General features: G+C 35.4%; 1 protein-coding gene across 1 annotated transcript; it reads right to left on the reverse strand.

Annotated features, from left to right (window-relative positions):
• Positions 1-2,981: 2,981 nt before the first annotated feature.
• Positions 2,982-13,755, reverse strand: LOC148849504 (putative flavin-containing monooxygenase 1). Its single transcript, XM_088952322.1, has 5 exons — positions 13,221-13,755; positions 12,894-13,131; positions 4,731-4,897; positions 3,878-4,236; positions 2,982-3,539 (listed from the first exon to the last, which is right to left on the reverse strand). Exons 1-5 carry the CDS (start codon positions 13,656-13,658, stop codon positions 3,176-3,178), a joined length of 1,566 nt encoding a protein of 521 aa, XP_088808448.1. The 5' UTR covers positions 13,659-13,755; the 3' UTR covers positions 2,982-3,175.
• Positions 13,756-20,999: the final 7,244 nt, after the last annotated feature.

Below are 20,999 nucleotides of genomic sequence, written 5' to 3' on the forward strand. Positions count from 1 at the left end.
CAACAAACAAAAAGAAATTAGAGAACCACCCACTATCTGGTTTGTTCCATAACAAGTCTCAACCTTTTCTTTCTTTCCATAACAAGTCTTTCTCCATTCTATCTGGTTTGTTCTAGTGTTGATGCCAAAGCAAATTTTGTAACCAGTACTTTGGGAAAAAAGGGTGAGACAGAAGTTATTAATGGTGAATAGCACCGAATACCAAAAGTCTTTCCAATCTAAAGCTCTTTGAGTGGACTCCTTGCATCCCAAAAAATGGTCCTAAGTGGGTGTTCTCTTTTTGGATTTTGAGAGGGGGAAAGTTGGTCAATGGGATTTTAGTTTCCATTGACCAAGAACCCCATGTTCATTTTTCATAATACCCATCTCTTAGGTGGATAAATAACTTTCCCACCTAGTAAGAAAATCCTAACACTTGAATGGGACAAAAATGCCCCTTTTAATAATGGATTTTTATGGCTAAAATAGTCATTACATTATTCACCTGAGAAATAAAAGAACATGCATAAATGCACTACCCAAGTGTTTTCCAGATTGCATTTACCTGGTTAAGTAACTTACTGAAAAGTGAAAAAGGCCTAAATATAACTCTTGTCAATTCTAACCTTCCTTCTACTTTATCCCCTTCTTTCTTTTTTCCAGCTTGTTGAGACAAAGCGAAACAGCTCTCACCAGCTTTGACCTCCCTTCTCTTCCTTATCCCCTGACTCTGGCCTATCCTCCAGACGTTCCTTTGTCGAAGTCGACATTATCTCCCCTACTACAGCTTGAAGTTCCTCTCCCTCCTTTCATCACCCTTGATCGAATCTTGTAAATTCTATTATATTTATTGGAAGAACCTGCCCCAGTCAATCCATCTTTTAGCCTTGAAAAACCTTTGACACGTGTACAAAATAAAACTTACTTGTCTCTCTAGCTTTCTTCACCCCTTCTAGTGGGTTCCACAATTCCTTCCTTGTTCGATCACACTTCTTCTCCAACCAAGGTGGACTCCAATCCTACCAACTGAGGCTTCAAACTTTTGGTGATCAGCACACTACTGACGAGTCAGTTTTGTCATTCTAGTCCAAAACCTCTTCAGTGTCCCTAACACAGCAAAAAAACATTCGATCTCTTGTCATTGCCCCCTTCACGGCCAGCCCTACCTAACAATCCTTTCCTTTCCTTCCTTCCCCACCTCACTAATTCCTTCACTACTTCCCTAGATCCCACCTCCCTTCCCTCCATCTGACCTTCTGAACAAAGAGCCCCTTAATCCTCCACATCGAAACTCCATGACTATGACAAATCAGAAGAGAGCTCGACTACAAAATCAAAAGGCTAATCATAAATCAAGACTAATCATATAAAGGCCTCCATCAGTCCATCTTATAAGGGGTCCACCTGCTCCAAGTGACACCAACCGTTAAAGGCTTTGTCCATGCTCTGCTTATTAAACAAAAAACTTTGTCAACCCTCCAACAAGCTCCACGTGTAAAGATGTCACAGTGAGTTTTCCATTTGACTCCTATGAACTTACTTAATCCTTCTGTTTCTGACAATACGGGAGCATCTTCAAGCTTTTAGAAGAGAAAAAAGATTTGGTCACATAACTATTCAAGACAATGTTTTTGAACCATCGTTGATGTGGATGGTCGGACCGTTCGACCCAGGAATTGTTCAAGAAATCAGTTCCAGTTTACCCCAAACTCAGCCTCTGGCTAAAAACTGTTGAATTCATCAATGACCCCTTGATTCAAGTGGTCGATTCGTTGATCTGTTCAGTGGTTTTTGGTCGATTTTTATTTTAATTATTTTTTAATTGTTTTATTAGAATGAACCGTCTGTTTGAACTGGATGATCAAACCATCACCATAAAAACCGATGACTAGAATAATTCCAATTCCAAATCATTTTTTAAAACATTAATTCAATATAAGATTACATAAAATACAATATACCACCATAGTACAGTGCATCGAGTAAAACATGGAAAATGTTCCACTCGAGTACGATTGCAGATATGAGTTTAGACATTAACCACTGAAAGTGACTATGCCACACCTAGTTAGTGTTGTAGTAGTGTTTCTTAGTTAATTACTTGATTTTGAAGTGGGAAAACAAGGAAAAAGAGCTACCCACCTAATTGTTAGTTAATTAGGTGTCTTTGACTTTGTACTTAGTCATTGTATTGCTATGCTTTTGTGTTTGTCTTCATTTGTGTTGCAGTTTCTTGTTTTTAGTCTCTAATGGAAAGTTTTTTCTACTTCCCCCTCCCCCCAAAATTAGTTTGCTAATGGAAAGTTTTTTACCCGCCCCCAAAAAAGCACGTGAATATGTTGGGGGATGTTTGGAACCGTGGCCGTTTTTCAAAAAAATGGTGCCACATTGGATTCACATAGGTATTTCAACAAATGCCCATGTATTTCATTGTTTGGTTCAGTTGATTATTAAAAATTCGGGCATGCCTCGAAAATCGGGACCCTACCGATTTGATGTTTCATGTATCGTTTCCCTCAACGGTAGATTGATGTTTATCCTATGTGGTGCTTATCTGTCAGTACATACATGTAAAACGGTGATGAAAATCACTTGACCAAACAGCATAGTGTTGCTCACTGCCTATATGGCAGAAACACTTTTTTTTTGTAAAAACGGGTCTTAGAAATTTAGGCTTTTTTCTTAAAAATGAGTCCCAAAAAGCGCCAGCGCTTCCAAACACCATGTTGGTAATTTGGTATTTTGGTATGGGTCCCTTATCCCTTATAGATCTAAGAATATGCCTTTTCCTAATTCAATTATTAGAAAAATAGTCTACATGCATCCTTTTATTTATAATCAAATTTAGTTTCATAAATCAACTAAAAAAACCTAACGCTAGTGTTTTTTATGACATGCCGCATGGATGGTTGATCCCTAATTTCAGGGGTGCTTATCTACACTCTCATGCGTTTGTACCAGAACAAATAAATGTGCACTGCAAACAAATAAAGAGCAAGAAAGAAAGATAAAAAGAGAGCATCTGCAACATCTATTCAAGTTTTAAATCAACGTTTATTAGATAACATAAATATCTTACTTTCTCTTATTGAGGGAAACAATCTAATAGATTGTTCAGCCATTGTTTATTGACCCACAAACTGAAATTGAGAGAGAGAGATAGCCCTGCATGATGTTGTAATAACTTCTCAGATGACTACTTTGAGCTTTCAATCGGGGATTGATCTCTGTAATCTGCAGGACCATAAGGTTCAAATAGTTCTGCAAGAAACCCATTCTTTCTCTTAGGGTTGCACCCCATATCCTTGCATAGCTGATCATTGTACCAAATGTGTACCACACTAAGACATGTTCCCCGAAAGTACCGACCACTGTATCTCTTCCTGTATTTTTCCCATCTTGCAATATCTTTCTCCATATCTGATATGCCGGTTAACTTGAAGCTACCTTCCAGGAGATGTGCTAGCCATCGACACCTCATCTCCGATGTATACAAGTTTGAAAAACCCTCTGAGTATCCGATTATCGCCAGCTGTGGAATTCGAGGATGGATGCACTCTCTGCAATGGCACAAAATTGAGTTATAGAGAACTGATATTAAATACCTGCTTTTGATTGCAGTGCAAATTTATTTGCATTGATGCAAAACTATAGTAGTGGAAATGATTTTTAGGTAAAAATTTTGTTTTATTTTTATTTCAAAGATTACTCTATTTTGTTTGATTGAAGTAGACCTGAAGCAAAGTAAACTCTTAAACAACACTATACCAGAATTTTCATTCTTTTCATTTGCCCTCCTATGCATTTGTCCTAGTGCAAAATTAAATTGCACTCAAATCAAATGCAAATTATTTTCTCAATATAGATGACAATAAAGAAAGTTTTAACATATACCAACCTGTAGAGTGGAACCGTTGTGGTAGGTTGACCTATCACTTGTTCTTGAAAAGTGGGTGAAGTAAAAATGTGTTTTAGCTTTTCATCTCCCTTGTATCCGGTGGCTAATATAACAATATCTGTTTGTAGAGGTCCAACCTCATCCTCAATCATCACTCCATCTTTGTAGAAGCTAAAGCACTTTGATTTCTTCAAAACGATGCTTCCCTCTACCACTCTGTCATAAAACCCATCTGGCAAGGTTGCGACTGCGCACATGGAAATTTGTTGAAAGAAGCTGTGTTTAGGTATCATTCCATATTTCTTTAGAGGAAACTTCCATCTCAGGTAGGTCTCTATAAATTTTGACAATGCCCATCTCTGCAAATTATGTTACTTTGTTTAGATAGAAATTATTAAAGTTATGTTTCATTTGATTTGATAGAAAATACCAGAGAAATTAAAAAACTTTTTCACATTGAAATTAAACCAAACACAGTCTAAATTCCTTCTCTCGAAAGAGTTTACATTTCGTCCCCACAAGGAACCTCTCCACAACACCGCACAGTACATCCCCGACGTGTAGTGAGAATATCTCCCAATAATAATATCAGACCTGATAATATCATCATCTTGAGAGATGTTCTCAATGCATGGCAGGAATGTGCTGTTTGGCGTTGTGGGGCGGAGATGTGATCTCTCTTTGGTTACCATTAAGTTGGGTAAATTTTATTTAGGCAGCTGGAAGAGAAGAGAATCATATAAGCGACTCTTCCATGCCTCTTAAATCATATATCCCGGGGATAGGGATAATGAAATGGTATGATAGTGGAAGTTTAATTATACGAGTATAGTAAAGGATAAATAGGAGATACCAAAGGTGAAAGCATGGTAGCCAATATAAATAGTAGGAGTCCTTCACCAGGCTTATGGATCATGAGCTCTAAGAAGCGATTGAGCAACAAGAAAATAAGAGGCACCAAGTAAGTAGGCATAAACCAATGTTCAGTCCTATATAGCACTGTGCAAGGATGTTTAACACCTGCAAATAAATAAAAAAGGTTAATGGTATTTACATTAATTCCACTACATCAATATTATTGAGGGTGTTTTTGGTATTGTGGTGTTGCATATGTGTTGTGTATGTAATTGATTTAAGCATCGTAGATAGGAGAGTAGGGTGGTTTGCACAATTAAGTGCCACCACTGGGTGTCCTATAGGAGACCTGAAATCATGAAAATGTCCTTGTAGAAGAGGAAACATGTAAATGGTGTATTTTTTAATGGTCACTTTCACATAAATCAAGAAGGAGAATAGTAGAAAATGCTAGTACTCCACCAATCCAACCAAACATAATTTTGGGTTGGTGAAGTCAAAACACATATGAGGCTATGATGCTTAGATTGAAGTTAAATAGCTGTGGGAGGTGAGGGATCTTCTCAAATTAATGCTGATCATGTAAACTCATCTCTCCTCTCCCATCTCCGCAATTTATGTAGTTTTTAAATAAAAAATGTATAATAATGATAATGTACCTCTTAACCCTATTCCATACTATGTGGTTAAAAACATCTTGTTCTTATCTACTGAGATTTCAATGGTCAAGGAAAATGGTAAAGCTTCATTGATCCAACATCTAACCCTATCATATCGGGTTTGGGGCAGCCTTAATTGGGTGTAGTGCTAGGATTCGGGTTAAGTCAGGTTAACCTACACAATGTGTGAAAATATATACAATGATACATTCATGAACAAATGACATAGTGGCATTGAAGAATCCATGAATATGATATTCACATAGAATAAAGCTCCAATACTTTATCAGATTGGGTCAAATTTAATAATTCTATTACATTGAGTTTGGTTGAGGTCAATAGAAGGTGTATTGGGTTTGAGTTTGGTTTGAGGCAAACCCGTTAACAACCTGATCTATTGACATCTCTACGTAGAAATTTTATTTATTTTTCATATGCTAGCTCTTACCAAATTCAATAAAAGCCCATGAATATGAATTGCATGGATTCCCATGTTAACTATGGTGGAAAGAGGAAATAATGGGAGTTGGAAGGTAGTAGTCCTCTCACACCTATGTTTGCATGAACTCCTCCATTCCCTCATCCTTTCGCCTATATATCATAAATAATAATGGGCAGTCATTTCTTGGATTTTGAGAGTGGGGAAGTTGGTCAATTGGATTTTGGTTCTCAATGACCAAGAAACCCTTGTTCTTTTTTTCAGATTTATATGGGGACCAAGTGCCAGTACCCAATTTTTGCTCGGCCCCTTCATCCTATCTCCTTAAAACCTCATTTTTAGACCCAAAACATGAAAACAAAACCAAACTAACCTGAGACCTATCAAGATCCCATTTTTTATGTGAAACCCTATAATTACATGTTCAATTTTGTGATCAAACCTCGAAGATCCACCGTTCATCACATTAACTTCCTTTCTAATGGTCCCAATCTATGCAATGTCCAAACCATAATTCAACAAAATCAAATCCAACACATTCATTGCCTAAAGGATGCTGAGATACAATCAACCCCCAAATCCCCACTATAAATCTACAACTTCAACCCTTAAAATGCTAAGATTCTATTTCGATGGTCAGGAATGAATAGAGAGCTAGAGAATCAAGATCATCAGGTTCTTTCTCAACTTTGAACCTTACACCTGACTCCTTGCCTTAAACCATGCTTACACACCTAATTTCAACTCAAAATTCCCTTGTTTAATTGCTTGATAAACAAAGATTTCAACGTTTATGATTAAACCACGCAAAAAAGTCATATCCCAAGTTCAAGATCCTCAAAATAAACTACTAATCAGATTTGGATGAGCAAAAACCTCTGCCCGAATCAAATCATTCAATCCAAACATTTAATCAATATGGTCCAACAATTACCATCAAATTCAAGACATCCAAAAATGCCTTCCCACCAAATTAATCCTAAAATTCCCTCATTTGGCCCTCAATTATGTTAAGATTTTATTTCAACCAAGCTTGTTGATTAGAGTTTATCAACCTTCATCCAAGATTCATTTGATTGGAAAAACCATACGACCTTGTTCAGAGATCCAAAAAACCCATGTACATCAAATTTCACGATCTAATTCACCCATTTGATCATTGGACTAGAAAGATTTCATTTTGATGCATCGGACTAAATCACCACTTCATGTGTTCCAACCTAAGACTTCAAAAGAGTGAAGGTTGATGTCAACTCTTCACTTAAATCCCCCTAGTCTATTGGACCAATTAAGATAGGCCACATGGCCCAAAAGAGCCCAAAACCCCAAAATAACCTCTTTTAAACATTGAAATAGACATAAAGGCCATTATGGCCATTTCAAATTTATGGTATCTGCCATTGAAATGTTAAACTCAAGCCTGACATAAACAAACACACAAATAACCCCATTAGACACAAGAAACCTCAGAAGAATTCATGGAAATCTCGGATTGACTATTGAGACCCTTTGAAAAGCCTATCGAGATCAAATTTCTTAAGCTTCCTTGCATGTTAAGGCTTTTTTGGAACCTTGTACACATGGAGGATGAGATTTAGATCTTCCTAATCCTTCCATCTCTATAAATAGGACAGAAATCAAACTCTAAGGTCGAACTTTTGAGAAGAGAGAAGCACAGGAAAGACTTAAAAAAATTCCTAACTTTTGTATAGCCCTCATTCATGAGAAACCTCCAAGCATTTCAGCCTTAAACTTCTCCTAGGTGGCTAAGTAACTTTCCCACTTGGGGGGAAAGCCACCGACACTTGAGTGAAACAAAATTGCCCCTTTTAATAATGAATTTTTATGGTTAAAATGGGCATTGTCTTATTTACTTGGAAAATAAAAGAACATGGGTAAATGCACTTACTCAAGTAAGTGTTTCCTAGGAACTACTTACTTGGGTAAGTGCATTTACCTATGTAAGTAACTTAGCAAAAATCGAATGGGGCCTAAAAGTAAACATCTCTCCCCCTATGTTTCTCTTAGACCTTACTCTTGTTGAATAATGTGCCTGTTGCATCCAAATGTATTGCTTAAGGATTAGTGGGATCCATTGATAGATCAAACGACACAAATATAAGGGCAAATTTCTTAAAATACTCCTATGGTTTAGGAAATTGACTAAATCTACCCTTACTGTTATGTATATTCTTAAAGTACCCCCCAAGTTTTCTAACAATTAACATTGTTGTTAAGCACTAATGGAAAAAGTGAAACGAAAAATTTGCCCTCCACTATTCTTAAAATTTTCAAAATAAAACCCAACCAATAAAAAATTTCAGGAAAATCAATCAACAATGTCGGACATAGCACAATTGAATGCAGCCAAATGTCAAAACCACTACTTCTCTTCTTCTTTTTGAGAAGCTAATGGTCTTACGCTCACTTCTTCTTCTTCTTCTTCTTCTTCTTCTTCTAGGTTACAAAAAAACCTATGGCTTCTTCATCCTCAACTTTGTTCTTGTTTCTCCTTTCTCTGCCCTCTTTTTACTCTGTCATTTGTTCATTGTCAAATGTCAAAACCACTACCATTACAACCCCTCTCTCATGATTCAAGAATAACCCATTGCAAAAGCTCACCCATCTCTCATTATATTAGTTTTGTATAATCTAGGAAATGCTGTTGATTTCATATTTCATAGAACATTTGCTTTTTTGTTTGATAATATAGAACACTTGCTTCAAGTATGCATTGTTTTATCTACCAAAATACATAAAGTGATCCCAGTTTTTTCCCTCCATTACCCCTAAGTGGATGGATCTAGAATGGAGCATAGTCCTGTCACTATGCTCATTGAAAATGTAAATATTTATATACCAAAATACACTATTATTTGGTTGCAAGTTGGGTTGACTAGTTTGAAGATTTCAACTGCTTTGGGTTTGCATTAGGATCATGGCCCATTAAAAATGTAAATATTCCTTACCTAAGTTGATTTGAAGAATTTTAGCTACATTGGACTTGCATTAGGATTAGGGCTCTTCAATATTTAAGAACTTTCCAAGGTAACCTGAACCAAGTTGTATCCTTAATTCATGTTATGTTAGGTATGGAAGGGCTTTTAAATTATAACTTTCTTTAACTCTATTAATTTTTCTTTTCAAACTTCTTATTTTTATCAAGCTACGAAGTCCCCCCTCCCCCCTCCTTTGAAGCCTTAATAATGAAACCAACAAATGTTTGAGCCCTCTCCCTTCTCTGTTTGATTGCATACGGCTTTATTTATTAAGCCCTCTCCTTTACTTTTACTAGTAGGGACCGATGCGATGCACGGGCTTTGTTGAGTGAAAGTGAAATAATAGAAACACATAATAGTAAAGGCATTTTTTTCTATTTTCCATTGTAATACTATGATTTAATATCATCATAGGCTAGGATTACAATGTTTAAATTATATAATTCATAATTTATATGAAAAAAATGTATTTTAAATATAGTTTGAACTAATTACATTTACCTCTTGAAGATTATTGATAATTAGTACATATTTTCAAAAAGTAACTTTAATGGTTATATTTTTTTAATTTTTGGTAATTTATCATATTTATTGGAAATCATGTTAATCCATTTTTTATAATTTCTTGGATAATTTTTGGTAATTATGAAAAAATTATAGGTACTTTATTTTTGGTTACCTTCTTGGCTAATTTCTGTTCATTAAATGTAATTTTCTGCTATTTATAGCTTAAATTATATTTAAATATAATTACTTTTAACTAAAGTTTAAAATTTAATTATATTACTTACAGTTTCAAATATAATTAAATAATATTTAAAATACAATTTAAATTATAACTTACATTAATTAACAATTTAAAAAACTGTTAATTAATGAATTAATAAAAATATTAATATTTTTAATAAATACAGTATTTTAATAAACACTATTGATCAATAAATATTGTAATTAATAATAATGCAATAAATTAAAATACTATAAAAATGGTTAATTATTAAAATATTGCTAACAAAAAATATTTTTAATAAATAATGTAAATTAATTAAAACACTATAATTATTAAAAGTACTATATTAATTAAAAATATTGTGAACTAATAAATTCAGTATTTCAATAAATACTTTTAATTAATTAACAATACTGCAATTATTAAAAATACTGTATTAATTAAAAGTATAGTTAATATTGTTAATGAATAAAATACGGTAACTATTTATTTACTATTAATTAATAAATACTATAATTTTTAATACTGCTTTTTAATAAATTATAGTTTACATTATATTAATTAATTAATACATTATTTAATACTATTTTTGAATAAATACTGATACTTATTAAAAATACTATTAATTAATAAATATGGTAATACTATAAATTTTAAAATATAGTAATTATTATTACTACTCCCACTCTCTTCCTCCTCCTCTCTCTCTCTCTCTCTCTCTCTCTCTCTCTCTCTCTCTTAAATGTCTTTTTGAAATGTATTAATAACATACATTAAAATAAGTGGCCTCGTAAAATCCAAAGGTCTATCTCAGTAATAGTCTGCAGCTTTATTAATCTAATCAAGCAATTATTACTTTTTTATATTTTGAAAACAAAAGAAAGAATGGAAAAATGCAAAAAAAAAAATTGAGAAAATAGATAAATAGCTTCTCTCAAAAAGTAATTTTAATGGTTATATTTTTTATTTTTGGTAATATATCATATTTATTGGAAATCATGTTAATCCTTTTTTGTTTATTTTCTTCAATAATTTATGACCATTAAATGTAATTTTCTGCTATTTATATCTTAAATTATATTTAAATAAATAATTTAAGTATAATTACTTTCAATTTCTGTTTAAAAATTTAATTATATTAGATATATCTCAAAATATAATTAAAAATTCTTGAAAATGTTAATTAATAAAAAATATTAATACTGTAAAATACGGTTAATAAATAATATTAATATTGTAAAATACAGTATTTTAATAAACATTGTTAATTAATAAATAATGTAATTAATAATACTGCAATTATTGAAAATATTTACAAAATATAGTTATATTATTAATATTGAAATTATTAAAAATTCTGTTAATAAAATACATTATTTTTAAAAAATGATATTGTAATTATTAAAAATATTGTAATTATTAAAAGTACTATATTAATTAAAAATATTGTTAATTAATAAATTTAGTATTTTCATAAATACTCTGAATTAATTAATAATACTATAATTATTAAAAATACTAAATAAATTAAAATTACAGTTAATACTGTTAATTAATAAAATACTTTAATTATTTAATAATTAAATTATATTAAATAATAAATACATTATTTAATATTGATTTTGAATAAATACTGATAATTATTTGAAAATACTGTTAATGAATAAATGCATTATTTTTAATAAATATGATTAATACTATTAATTAATAAAAATGATGTTAATTTTTAAAAATCTTGTAATTTTTATTAATACTATAAATTTTAAAATATAGTAATTATTATTACTACTCCTTCTCTCTCTCTCTCTCTCTCTCTCTCTCTCTCTCTTAAATGTATTTTTTCAATATAATAATAACATGCATTAAAATAAGAGGCCTTGGAAAATACAAATGTCTCTCTCTAATAATGTGCATCTTTATTAATCTAATCCAGATATTGTTATTTAATAAATATTTTAATTGTTAATACTGTTTTCTAATAAATTTTTATATTACGTTAATTAATAAATACATTATTTGATACTGTTTTTGAATGAATACTGTTAATTAATAAATACATTATTTTTCATAAATACAATTAATACTATTAATTAATAAAAATATTGTTAATTATTAAAAATCTTGTAATACTATAAATTTTAGAGTACAATAATTATTATTTCTACTCCCTCCCTCCTCTATCTCTCTCTATGATTACTTTTTTATATTTTAAAATAAAAAAAAATAAAAAAACAAAAAATGAAGAAAATTGATAAATAACTTATCTCAAAGGAAAGACAGGCTGATATGGACCATCCAATTTTATTATATATATAGATGAAACCAAGAAGTGCTATACAGGATAGGGATAGCATGTCCCCTCAAATCATTAAAACAAATAGATGCAAGAAGACCCTCTCTGACTCTAACTAGTTAGGGAGTTAAATGTTCCCGCTCAGATCTCCTACTTAAGGCAGTTCATAAGATTGATCAAGCCTATCCAACTTGGCCTGAATTAGTCGGCTTTTAACTATTTTTGGTCGTTCATGAGTAATATTAATCCAATAGGTTAGGTCGGTCTCGATTTGTGTGTGTAAATCAACCTATTTTATATTTTAAATTTATTTTTTAATAATACCATTACAAATGAATTGATTGACTATGAACAGTCTTTTAAATTGATTCAAATCAATACAATTGCCCGCTTTTTATAATGGTCCATCAATTCAGCTATGTTTTTGTCTTCAGCTAATCCGCTCCCCAATTCCCAACCTAATCAATTCTATTCAATTGACCAAACGAACCAAAACAATTAATGCATGAACACCCTACTTCTGGATCACATCTGCACTCCAATGAGGGCGCCCGTATACATTCAGCATGCATCGGGAACATGATCCAAAGTTATTATCTGTAAGAAAATGTTCGCCTGTGGGACGTGGAAGTATGTATGGCTGCAATTAATGTCTTGTCGATTGGTATGCGTAGACAGTTAGATTATCGGAAATAGGATTTCGTCCTTATTCAGCCTTGAGAATAATATGTTTTTCATTCATGAGAATTGAGAAGATGCGATGCCAATGCACCATGCACGACTGAAAATGTTGTGCATAGGGTACGAGGACCAACTTTTGTGAGGATGAACCGATGAAATCAGGATTCTAGTTCTCGGAATCTCGGTAACGCCGGCTTAATAATTTAACCCTTCTCCGAGCGACTGGTTAAAAGTTGTGGTTTCCAGGTTCCATTAATGTTTACTCTCGGCTATGGTAACGCAATTTGTAGAAGCTGTACGTGCAGTCAGTCGAGACTACAGAAAAGAAAAAAAAGGTTTGATCACAAGTTTGAGACTTACCATTTGCTTTGGCACATTCCGCTGCAATGTCCAACGCTGATTTTTGGAACCCCACCACTGTAACACGCTTTCCTTTGATAAACTCAGCTGCAGTAGCATTATCCATGGCTGAGTAGTCCATTGCATGTATTACCTTGCCATCGAACACCTCCGGTCCCCTGTTTTTTGGAAATGCTGGAATATTTGGAAGGTCACTATAGCGTCCGATGCAAAGGATCACAAATTCCGCTTCGTAAACCTGTTTTTTTTTTAACCCGACCAATCTCATCAGTCATCAGTTGTGTGTGTCTGTGGAAGATCGATAGAAAGATTACAGTTTTCCGTTACCTGATTTGATTCAGTGTTGGCCTTTTGAACGGTGATGTTCCACTTGCCTCTAGGACCGAAGGCCTCACCAGTGCCACCCCAAAGACTCCATGAGAGAATCTCATCGTTAGATTCTCCCTCGTAGTCGATGCCGATGACTTTGGAATTGAATTTGATATGGCGAAGAAGGTCGAACTCCCGAGCATACAATTCAAGATACTCCATGATCTGGTTGCTGTTGGGAAACTCTTCTTTTACAGTAGATGGCCATGGAAAATCTGAGAATTCATACGCAAGCTTCGGTGTCTGGAGCTTGGTAGTCTCTAAAGTTTGTGTCCAAACTCCACCTATTCCTCCCCTGGATTCGAAGACGATCGGACGGAAACCCTTCTCCAAAGTATACTTACAGGCAAGGAGGCCACTGATTCCGGCACCGATAATCGCCACTCTCTTCGCCATTGTTGTAGTCAGTTTGATTGAGAGAGAGGATCATTCTATGAGTGGTTTGGTGTAAATACAAATGGACATGGTCCCTGTTGGCTGATTGGCTCTATTCAATTTTAGGTGGTGTCTGACATATGCATTTAAATTGGACTTTTGGCTATATCACCCCTAAATATTTTGGAAAGGCCAATTTTGACCTTAAGGCTGTGTTTGGTTGCAATGCATTTAAATTTGCACTGATACAAAATTATGACAGTGCAAATTATTTGAATGTAAATTCTAACCTATTTTTATTTCAAATTTTAACTTATTTTATTTGATAAGTAAATTAAGACATGAAACAGAATCAAGTAAAATCCAAAACAAAATTAAACAAGAATTTGCATTTTTTACATTTGCACCCCATACATTTGTACTACTGTAAATAAATTTGCACTGCAACCAAACACAGTCTTAAAGAATAAAAAGGCCATTTTGAAACATAAATTTTGATGAAAATGTCATTTATACGCAAATACGGAAGATGCTTGAAACAATGTTGATAGATACGTTAGACAATGTTATATGACATAGCTAAAGTTTGAAAAAAGCCACTTTGACTCTAAAGTTTGAAAACGGGTCAGTTTAATAAACAGTTTAATAAAGTTAAATAAGTAAATTACTTTAGGGTATAATTAAATGAACCTAAAGTATATATAGTTAAGTATTTAATTTGCTTATTTAATTAATTACATATAATAAACAAAGCTAATCATTTCAAATAAGTAAATTAAGTCAATTATGCAAGGTTTTCAAATCAACCCAAAACGGAACCATTGGCTACCGGCATTTAGGTTCATAGTTCGATTGTTTGGTCTGAACTGATTAACTCAAGATGTTTTGAAATAAAAAGTAAAATATAATTAAAATAAAAAATGACACCATTTATTAAATTGAACAATTCAGCGGTTCAGCCATTTGTGTTAATAGTTTGTTGACCAAGTTCAAAACTTTGACGGTCCAACCATTTGACCCAAGAATTGGTCAATTGTCTAGTTCCATTTTATACATAGGCGGTCGCACTTTTCGACCTACAACCAATCAATTGTCCAGTTACATTTTATACTTAGCTAGATATTTTTCAAAAAACATTGATTTGGTCAACAAACTCTGCCCTAGACAATTGAACCGCTAAACTGTTTGATCCAGTAAATGGTTTTTAGGTCATTTTTATTTTATTTATATTTTATACTTTTATTTTTTTTAATTCCATGGGTTAATTTTTTAGACCCATACATTGTATAATTGACTTTATTTACTTATTTGGGTAGGTATTTAATTTAACCAATTAGCTTGTTTCCTTAATTATCTTAATTAAAGTAATTTATTTAATTTACTTTATTAACTTAATCAAGTAAGTTGGATACTTAAGGGCCATTTAATCAATTAACATAATTAATTAATAAATTAAATGCTAAATTATAGTTTAGGGTCATTTACTTAAACCTTGAAGTAAATTACTTAATTAACTTTGTTAAAGTGCCCCCTATTCAAACTTTAGGGTTGAAAGTGGCCTTTTTCAAACTTTAGTAAAGCCCATGTTTTTAAAATCGGACTGGACAATGAACCAGTCAAGGGTTCGGTTCCCGGGTTGAACGGTCTAACCGTTTGAATTGAATAAACGACCTGTTCTGACAAAAAAATAAAAATCAGTCAAACCATTAAACGGTTTGAACGATTCAACCGCCCGAATCAGCGGTTTGATGACCAAATCAATAGTTTCTGGGGAAATAACAGTTCTGGGGTAAAACAAAATCAGTCACCTAACCGGTTCCTGACTTTTCTGGTCCAGTCCAATTTTGAAAACCATGATAAAGCCACATAACATTATTTAACGGATCCATCGACGTTGTTTCCAATGTGATTTGTTTTTTCCTACAAATGGCCTTTTCACCAAAATTTAGGGTTGAAAATAGCCTTTTTCTTTATTATTCTTTAGGATCGAAATTGGCTTTTTGACAAGTTTAAGAGTCGTCAGAGCAAAAAATCCCATTTAAATTTCTGTCTCTCCAATGTCATCTTGGAGTCTACACTTCCTACTGTTTACCATACCTAAATAGTCTAAATAGCTATTTATTCAAAACAGTAATACCTATAGGTTGTCGATTTGTCATTTACTAACCATCTAAAACACACTCTACTTTCAAATCTCTCTTGTCTCTATTGGTAATCTGTCTCTACCACAAAAACTTGCCCCAACGACTTATGGAAATCGGCTTTGGTGATCGAAGAAGTGAAGAAATCCCACATGGTAGGCTTGGAACTGTGGCTCTCAAAGACAAATTTGAGGTTTTGTGGCTCTCAAAGACAAATTTGAGGTTTTGTGGCTCTAAAAGACAAATTTGAGGTTTTGGACAAGTGCCATTGCGCAGTGATGAATCAATTTTTGAACTAAGTATCTCGTCATTCGGTAAGTTTTCAAGTGACCGACGACTCAAAGGCCAAGGTGGAGAATTTTTCTAGGTGAGGACCTGGATGCCGAGCTGACCAGGTCGAGCTGGGAGTGGACTAGGTGCCGAGCTGGGGGCAGGCTAGGTGCCGAGCTGACTGCGTAGAGCTGCAGGTTAGGTGCTGAGCTGACTAGAGGGCCGAGCTGCATATTAGGCGCTGAACTGACCAAAGGGCCGAGCTGTATATTATGCGTTGAGTTGATTGGTGGCGAGCTGGATTGATTGTTGAGCTTCGTAGTTCTTTAGAGACCTGCAAGGAATCAATGTTAGAGGACCCAGGGTGGCTAACCTGGCAAGGTTGCTCCGATGCTTAAGTCAGTATTCTCATAGTAGACTACAAGCTAAAAATCATGAAGTATGAGAACTAGAATATGCTTACTCCCCCCCCCCCCCCCATGCCATTGGGGTTGGTGCCTTTATATAGGCATTGTTTGGTGTGGGCTTCAAGCACCGCATCCAAGATTTCCACGAGGTCATCTAAATAGTTCAAGATTTCTAGAGGCAATCGCCATGCACGTTGACCACCCTCCGGAACGTTTAGTACGTGGGCCAACTTCCAAGGATCGTGGGAATGTTGGGATATGCATGCCGAATTTGTCGGTGAGCACGTCTCGTAGGTCGCCACTTGGACCTCAATCAGGCCGGCACGCCCTCGAGGGAGGTCGCTCCTTGCGCCAATGTCACTTCGGCTAGTGATGAGGTGCTACAGGTTGGTCCTGGACGAGGTACTTCTAGCCGACCTAAATTGTGGTCGAGGTCTCCAATTCAGTGCCTATGCCAGGTCGCCAGTTTAGGACACCATCATCTTGGATAAGTTGTTGCCTAAGTAGTTCCGGTGTCACCCAGTTGTTCCGAGATATCACGTGTCACAATGTCATTGGAGGGCCAAATCCGCCCTCATCACGCAGTGTAAAGAATAATTGTATGAATCGAAATTCAAAGGAATGGCTATTCTGTCTTTTCTTTCAATAGAGGCAATCGCCCCATATATATACAATTACATCATGATCAAATTAGCAACTCTAGAAATTAGCAATTTCCTAAAACCATACCTTCCTAAAACTCTTTCCACAATATTAGCAACTTCCTAAATAATATCTTTCTAAATATATACAATATCTACAATATCTCCATTACTCCCCCTCAAGTTGGAGCATGTAGGTCACGTATGCCCAACTTGCAAAGAAGAAAATCAAACTGTTGTCACCCAAGTGCCTTGGTCAAAATATCTGCCAACTGATTATAAGTTCGTACATGAGCAGTCTCAATAGTCCGGGCATGTAAGGCATCACAAACAAAGTGACAATCAACCTCTATATGTTTGGTGCGCTCATGAAACATCGGATTAGCCGCAATATATATAGCGGCACAACTATCACAATGCAATTTCATAGGTCTAGGATGTTCCACCCCAAGATCACGAAGGACACTCTTCAACCATTTCAACTCACACGTCGTAGTAGCTAGAGATATGTACTCTGCTTCTGTAGATGACCGTGAGACGGTATGTTGCTTCTTGGTTTTCCAGGAAACAAGAGACTATCCAAGCATTACAAAATACACAGTCAAAGAGTGTCGTATCAAAGGACAACTGGCCCAGTCGGAGCCACAATAAGCATATAATCTGAGATCACTGTTGACGCTCAACTTGATTCCCTGTCCTAGATTTCCTTTTAAGTGTTGGACCACCCATAGAGCTGCATCCCAATGTTCTTGTCGTGGTTGTTGCATAAATTGAGCCAATATATGCACAGAATAACAAATATCAATCCGTGTTATAGTAAGATAAGTTAATCTCCCTACCAGACGTCTATATTTTTCTGGGTCATCCAGGAACTTCCCGTCGGCCAGTGCAAGTCGATGATTTTGTTCCATGGGCAGATGGGCCGGTTTAGCCCCCAGCAGTCATGTTTCAGAAATAATATATAATGCATATTTTCGTTGGCAGAGATAGATGCCCTCATCTCCTCTGGCGACTTCGATGCCAAGAAAATACTTTAGTGTTCCAAGGTCCTTCATGTGAAAACACCAACTCAGATATTGTTTGAATTGATGTATCATCTCCCCATTGTTTCCTCCCACGACAAGATCGTCCACATACACCAAAACACATAGTGTAGCTCCGTTTTTATGGTAAGTGAATAAAGAATAGTCTGAATGTGATTGAGTAATAACGTCGTACCTAATTTGGCAAACCAGTTTCTAGGTGCCTGTCACAATCCGTACAGAGATTTGCGCAGACGACATACTTTCCCTGAATGTGTAGATGAAAAACCGGGCGACAATCGCATATACACCTCTTTCGCCAGGTCACCATGCAAAAAGGCATTATGCACGTCCATCTGATGAAGCTCCCACTTTCGTGCCGCTGCTACAGCCAAGAACAACCGAATAGTCACCATCTTTGCCACTGGTGCGAAAGTCTCATTATAATCTATCCCGGTCTTCTGGTTGTTCCCTAAAATTACCAATCTTGCATTGTGACTTTCGATCGTTCCACTTGAATTTTACTTGGTCTTGTATACCCATTTGCACCCGATGGTTCGCTTCCCAGGGGGCAACGGTTCAAGGGTCCAGGTCTCATTGTGCTTGAGAGCTTCAATTTCTTCCTTCATGGCTTGTCTCCAATGTGACTCACGGATTGCTTCTAAAAAATATGTGGGATCTTTCCCTATAGTTATAGCTGCCAAAAACTGTCTATGTCTCAAAGAAAAGTTAGTACAAGTCACGTAACAAGTAATAGGATAGGACGCACCTGAGGAGTGGTATGATGTGGCATGATCCGCGAGGGGGTCGTTAATGTGCTGCGTTGTGTGGCATATATAGTCCTTCAACTTCTCAGGAGGACGCCTTTCCCTACATCCTTGGCCAAGGTTTTCTCCTTCACTATTGCTTTCCAAGTTCACGTTACCCTCTCTCTGTTCATTAAGATCTTCACCACTCCCCCTTGCTTCTGGAGTCACATCTTCTTCAGGAATTGATTCATCATTCGAATTTTCTGCACTGTTCGCCTCATGGTCATCAAAGAATTGTGCATCATTAATACAGAAAGACGGTTGCTCGGCCACACCGGGGTTAAGGGATTCAAAAACAACAGCTTTATAAGGAAATATATGTTCAGAAAATACAACATCAGGAGATGCAAAAAACTCATTTGTATCTAAGTCATAGAGTCTCCATCTTTTCTTACCGAAAGGGTACCCAACAAATATGCACATTCGACTTTGAGAACCAAACTTGTCTTTGTCACGCCCCTGATAATGAGCATGACATAAACACCCAAAAACACGAATATGTTTGTAAGTTGGTTCCTTCCCAAACAACAATTCACATGGACTCTTTCCTTCAAGTAAAGAACTTGAAGTACAGTTAATTAGGTACCCGACAGTCAACACACATTCACCCCAAAAACTCACCGGTAAATTTGCCTGAAAACGCAAAGCATGTGCAACATTCAGAATGTATCGATGCTTGCGTTCCACCCTACTGTTTTGCTGAGGTGTCCCTATACAAGATGTTTGTTGAATGATGCCATGAATATTACAGTAATTGCTCAAGGTTACAAATTCCGACTCATTATCACTTCTTATCACCCTAACCTTACTCTCGAATTGGGTCATTACCACGGCACAAAATTTCACAATATTAACACCAACTTCACTCTTTTCTACCATTAAATAAATCTGCACTGCCTGTTATTAATCATCAACGATGGTCAAGAAATATATAGCACTACATGAAACAGGAGTATGATATGGTCCCCAAACATCACATTGAATTAAGGCAAAAGGTGTAGAAACTTTATTAGAACTTAGAGAAAACACATCACGAGTTTGTTTAGCTCTTAAACAAAAATCACACAACTCACTAGATGTTTCTTGACTAGCAAGTTTATTTTTAATAGAAGGAAGTAAACTAACAACTTGTTTTGAGGGATGTCCCATTTGCTTGTGCCACAGCTCATATGAGTCCACCTTTTCCAACCTGCATGCACTTGTCCTTGCCACATAGCGCCAAAGATAGACCCCATCACGCTTTTCACTCACACCAATCACTGTCCTCGAAGTGGGGTCCTGCATTACACATAAATTGTTAGAAAATGTGATTATACATTTTAATTCATCAATAAATTGAGACATAGATATCAAATTGCAATTCAAGTTGGGAACATATAAAACATGTTTTAAGTTCAACCCTTTCCCAAGCTGCACTCCTCCTTCTTGCAACGCCATCATATTCTTTCCATTAGGGAGTCCAACGGCGCAAGGAGCGATTTCATGCACATTCTTCAATAGCTCCAAATTCCCAGTCATATTATGAGAACACCCTGAATCAATCAACCACATTTTCTTACCCGTCAATTTTTCTAAAGTGGATTCCTTGTGTAATTGATCATCGCCATTAATTTTTCCCATTGTTCATCACTAAGTCTGGGAAAACCAGCTTTATCGTTGGTCCATACAGCCGCAACAGTGGTGTTGGTGCCACAATTTCCTGGTGTCTGGACAGCATTGGCTGCCGCTGAACCAGATCCTCCTCGACCTCTTCCGGTTCCCGTGCCTCGACCTCCTCATCCTCCACGACCACTAGAGCGACCTCCTTTTCTTGCAAACCACCAATCTGGGTAGCCTACAAGTTGGAAGCATTCGAATACCTCATGTTCAGTTTTCCCACAGTGAGAGCACGTCTTCTCATCCTTATTCTGAGATTTGGATCTATTTCTAGTTTGCATAGCAAATCCTATAGCCTCTGCTCATTCTTCACGTGCTCGAGCCACCGTTTTGTGTTGTTCTTCTTGCACAATTATTACATATATTCGGTTCAAAGAAGGTAAAGGTTCTGTACTCAAAATATTTGATCTAACAGT

The sequence above is a fragment of the Nelumbo lutea genome, chromosome 6, assembly GCF_056320005.1.
Source record: "Nelumbo lutea isolate HS-2025 chromosome 6, American lotus-T2T, whole genome shotgun sequence".
NCBI classification, from domain to species: domain Eukaryota; kingdom Viridiplantae; phylum Streptophyta; class Magnoliopsida; order Proteales; family Nelumbonaceae; genus Nelumbo; species Nelumbo lutea.